Source organism: Halyomorpha halys, unplaced genomic scaffold (assembly GCF_000696795.3).
Source record: "Halyomorpha halys isolate HHAL.00 unplaced genomic scaffold, Hhal_1.1 Scaffold855.1, whole genome shotgun sequence".
NCBI classification, from domain to species: Eukaryota; Metazoa; Arthropoda; class Insecta; order Hemiptera; family Pentatomidae; genus Halyomorpha; species Halyomorpha halys.
The window spans coordinates 28,288-33,186 of NW_027108225.1; the positions used below are offsets into that span (position 1 = coordinate 28,288).

The 4,899-nt window shown below is 30.4% G+C and overlaps 1 protein-coding gene across 3 annotated transcripts in view; it reads right to left on the minus strand.

Annotated features, from left to right (window-relative positions):
- The window catches only part of LOC106686649 (zinc finger autosomal protein), a 20,964-nt gene extending 16,462 nt beyond the window's left edge, over nucleotides 1-4,502 (minus strand). The window contains exons 1-3 of one of the 3 annotated variants that reach the window (XM_014430060.2): nucleotides 3,874-4,500; nucleotides 2,544-2,603; nucleotides 2,123-2,258 (exon numbers count right to left, since the gene is read on the minus strand). Coding sequence is in view for 2 of the 3 variants with exons in the window: in XM_014430058.2 (XP_014285544.1) it covers nucleotides 2,544-2,603; nucleotides 3,874-3,886 (73 nt within the window). In the remaining variant the exon portion in view is untranslated. Of the gene's footprint in view, nucleotides 1-2,122; nucleotides 2,259-2,543; nucleotides 2,604-3,873 lie in introns of all 3 variants that reach the window. The other 2 variants (XM_014430058.2, XM_014430056.2) reach the window with 2 other exon arrangements.
- Between the last annotated feature and the right edge of the window lie 397 nt (nucleotides 4,503-4,899).

Sequence of the window (4,899 nt, forward strand, 5' to 3'; positions counted from 1 at the left end):
AAAAAAACTCTCTTAAAATAAATACAAACAAAAGAATAGACAAATGAACATAATCAGACTATCTGTATGAAAAATAAATAAATAAAATAACATATTGATAAAATAATATATACAATATTTACAGAATCGACCTGAGGATCCCTGACCCCACTCTATCCCCCACGTGTGAGGGGTAGAGGAGAGCTCAAGAGATCCCAGCGCATCCCTCTCGCTGCATCACTGGTAATGGGCCAATGGAGGCTGAGCAAGTGCGCTAAAGCCGCAAACACTCAACTTAAGAGAAACTAATATATTATATTAATTTAATATTTGTTTTAGCTTTTGAAGATACATGAAAAGGGCAATTAGCCTGCAAAACATTATTTAAATGAGTTGTGACAATTCAATGATTGAGGTATGTTCAAAAATATTGGTATTATATGAGGAGGTGATATAGTAATAATGTGAAAAATATTTTTAGGTTATCTCCTTCAGAATGGCCTAAGGGGTGAAATGTTGAAATTGTTTAAAATTTAAAATAAAAAGGTTGAGAGAAATTTGGATAATTGAAGTTGGTGTTATTATTATAAAACAAATTATTTAAAAAAACCTTTGTTTGGATTTTTTATCATTTTAAAAATATTATTTCAAATTCATTTTAGCCAAGTCTACTAGTAACTCGACGTTTAAGAATGACTTTATGCGTATACCATCAGTCATTTTTAAGTAATTACCAATCCATTAGATGAGTACTAAATGGCAAATTTGAAGAATTGAAGATCTATTAATTTAAGGTCTATAAAGTGTGGAGTGTTTCACTGCAAATACAGTAGTCGTTTATAGTACCTCATTTATATACTTTCCATGAATTATTGATGAACTAAAAGCTATATCAAGGTATTTAAATTCAGGTACTTCAACAATACTCCCCTTGAAATATACCCTTTTGCCTCTTTTAGGCCTACCCCAATAAATAATTTTGTTTTTTTTTTATGTTACCGGTCAAGGTATTTAATTTGCAGTATTTATTTAAAAATATTTAGCTTCTATTGAACATCGGTCACCGAATCTCCAATCAAGACCAAATCATCTGTGTAAATAAGGGTTATAATTTCTTCGTATGGTGATATCCTCATTCCATGCGCCTAGGATGGTTTCATTTCTTTGAAAAAACATGTCTATATCCGCGATAAATAAAGAGAATAATAAGGGGCTTAATATATCTCCCTGGAAAATACCCTCAGTAATTTCTTTAGGGTTGCTCAAATGGTTTCACTATTATATAAATCTTCAAGCGCTCTAATGAATTGCCATTAATTCCCATTGAGAAAAGTTTGTTCTAAAGTTTATCCATCTATAAATTATAGATGTATTGCTCTGGCCAACAGCCTACTTAAAATCTTTACCTCCATTTTATACAATAGATTATCTACATGGTACCAAGAAACTGATGCTCTTCCAGAATCTTAATCGGGCTCCCAGCGGGACAGAGGTTGCTTGGACAATATTTTCATTCTAAGCGCCCTCTCAGAAATCAGCTTATTGAAACATGCATGTATTGCTTACTATGTATTTGTAGATTTTAAAAATCTTTTGCGACGCGAGCATCACACAACATTCACTTAGCACTCTGCGTACAACTTCAAATTTTGTGTAAATTGGTAGGCTCAAAAAAAAGAACAAAAAATTTTTATTTCAGACTTCTCATGATGGGAATAACGAATATAATTTTTTTTTTCTAGCAAGAATACAACAGTTTAACAAAGCCGTAATACAATAGGAAAAAAGTGGGTGGTCTCGGGTTTTCCTGTTAGAATCCTTTCTTTTCTCATTTTTATTTCCCTTTATTCATTCATAATATTCAGTTCTATAATATTTTGTATTTATCTATCGTATATTATTGTTAACAATGAGAACAGTTTATTTTTTCAAATAAACAAAATTATAGGTATTTTAGAGGAAGTTTCTTTTTTTTTAATTTGTTATTTAAACCCAGTAAAACTATTTAAATAAGGATAAAACCTAGCTGTTATTAAAGACCATTTAATTAATTTAAATGGTATTTTAATAAAAAATCCTTAGTCATTAGCAAGAAAATAAAAAAAAAAAATGTGAAAAATCGAACCTATAAAGTGGTACTTACGGTCTGTCGATTTTATAAACAAAAAGTTGCTGTCACCTCCCAGGCATACATAATTTCAGTTTCATAAGACTTTAGTTTTTTGAACAAGGCTGTTCCCAGATCATTTTGCATGATTAAATCTTTGAACTCAGGGAACCTCAAAACATTTATTTTGGTTGAGAACTTCAATTCAAATTGATCAGGAAAAAGAACATAAATAAACAAAAAATTATTTATTTATGCCACCATTTCGACCTGAGTTTCAGGTCATCAGGAAGGTTAGCAGGGTATCTTGGTTCAGGAGTTTTAGCCAGTTCTCCATCTATTTTTTATAAAACTGCTCAATTTTAATAAAAATAAAAATTGACAAAAAGAACTAATCTTAAGTAAAATAAAACAAACTAAGATACAAAAATTAATTAAGAAAAAATTTAAAACTTACGATTAGATTCAGTTTCATCCCTCATTTCTTCTTTAATAGAAACACCAGGGTAAGTTATACCTTTAAAAGTAAGTAACAGGTGTCAAATATGTTGTTTAATATATAATTATGATGCAACCAAACTTAGAGAGTGGTTGAAAACTAAATCAAATATTCAAACTTTTATAAAAAGGAGAGTGGTAAAGGTGTCTCTACACTTAGTCCAAATAATGGCATATTGTTGTAAGTGTGTGGATTGGTTATTTGGTATTACTAGTACAAGTGGGCCTGAATTTGTGACCCCTTGAGTGTCGGTTTTTGGACCAAAATCAAAGGGTATTAGTGCTTCATCCACACATTTGTGTTCAGTTAGCATTTTTTAAAAACTGCCAACCGATAAATGTTTGCATTCTTTGAGTTTCAAATAATCAAAGAATTTTCCAACCTTCGGATTCAATAATTAACTCTAGTTTAAAACAGTATATTTTAAAATTCTATCGATTCGGTGTAAATACATTGTTTCAAATCTTGTCAATTAATTTCACCAGTTTACTTAAGGTAATCAAATTAATAAGTTTCTGATAAAAATTTTAGAACGTTAAATATATAGGTTATGTAGTACTATTAATATGAATTTTGATCATCTGCAACCTACTTTACATTTAGAATTTTCGTTTCCTTTCATTTAGCTTATCTTTATTTTGTTGTTTATATAGTTGAATGTAATAGCCGACATAAGTTAAAAGAATATGCAGATGCCAACATTTGTCGCTCCCTTTGTTTACCAAGTATTTGCGATAAGTAGCAAACATTAAGATCAAGCGTAAAATTAAAAAGTTTTACTTTGACTATGAAAAAACCTTATACCATTTAAAAATTAAGATTCATGCTAGATTCTGGAGGAATCTCAGAAAAATCCTCAAAGTTAAGTAAATATTACATAGGTATTCTAAAAAACGGTCGAAACCAAATATATCTTCAATTATGCATTGATTTTTTAAAAATGTTGAACTCATCCAAATATAGTTGAATTTTCAGAACTTAGGAGATATCACAACTTAAGGGAAATGTAATGAATCTACTCAAATGTAATTTATGCAATTTGCATCTAGACCATTTTTTTCCAACCTTCATAAATTCATAAATAGAAATACATCAGATTATGATGAAACATTCCTTAAATAGTTAGATTATGAACACACATAGAGGAAAGAGTACAGTTGAATTGAACATCTTGAAGGGAAATCAATAAGATTAAAATCATAAAATCTCTATTACTCTTTTAATAAATGCCTTACGGGGTTTATTATACAAGATTAATCGAGTCAGATAAACAAAATAAAAGTCTTACCTGTTTCATCCATAGCTATCCTCAAATTATTGTCTTGGTAACAAAACTACCGGTCAAACGTTCTCAGATCTAAGGATGACAGAGGTGAGTTGAAATAACTGGAACAGGTTCAGAATCCTAATATAGGTTACAGATAACCTAATATCGATACGGAACGGTTCCAGGGGTCAAGAGTTAACGATCCCGCAGAGAGGTGGGAAAATTTTCCATCATCACGAAATACTTTATGGTGAATTTAACGAGCTTCAAATTGAGCCCCAGTTGAATCACAAATGATTCATTCAAATTACTGTAATAAGTTGAACTTTGAGTTCCTCTTAAACTTCTGATTCCTCTCGTATCGAATCCTTACAATCCAAAGTTCTTCGTATCCTGACTGCTCCTAAGTAGTCACAAATAAAATCATCCATAATGACCTAAATGTTCCATCGATGGCCGTAAGTATAATTCACTGTTCATATTGCCCTGCAATTGTTACCGAATCAAATGGAATATAGCATAAATCCAGATCTCCAGCGTGAGTTTATAAATAGACGAACATTTTGATACACTCATATAGTGGAGGTACGTGATTTTCTATTGGAAATTATCAAATAATAATTGACATTCAACAACTGGTGATAGCTCTAGTGATAGGTAATTCCCCCTAGGGATCTTATCTTAAGACTATATTTCATGGCCAAGGTTCTGTTTACTTCAATATCAATACAATCTCCATTAGGTCCCGAGTTCGAATCCAAAGACAATTTTTTTTTTATTATTATATACTTCAGAGACTTTTAATTTAATTATTTGAGGAATGTTTTATTTAAAATTTTTAGGTAATTTTGTACATAGTTTATTTTCTTTCTAAAATAATTTGTTCATGTTCCTATTTTTTTTTTTGTTTTTGTAATTTCAAATAGTTATTTTCTTTTTAAATATGAACTTGGGCCGGAATATGTCTTGTGAAGACTCCGAGGAAGAAACCCCGATTTCAAAAATAAGTGAGACAGATTCACAGTATTTAAAGAGACGTAACCTTCC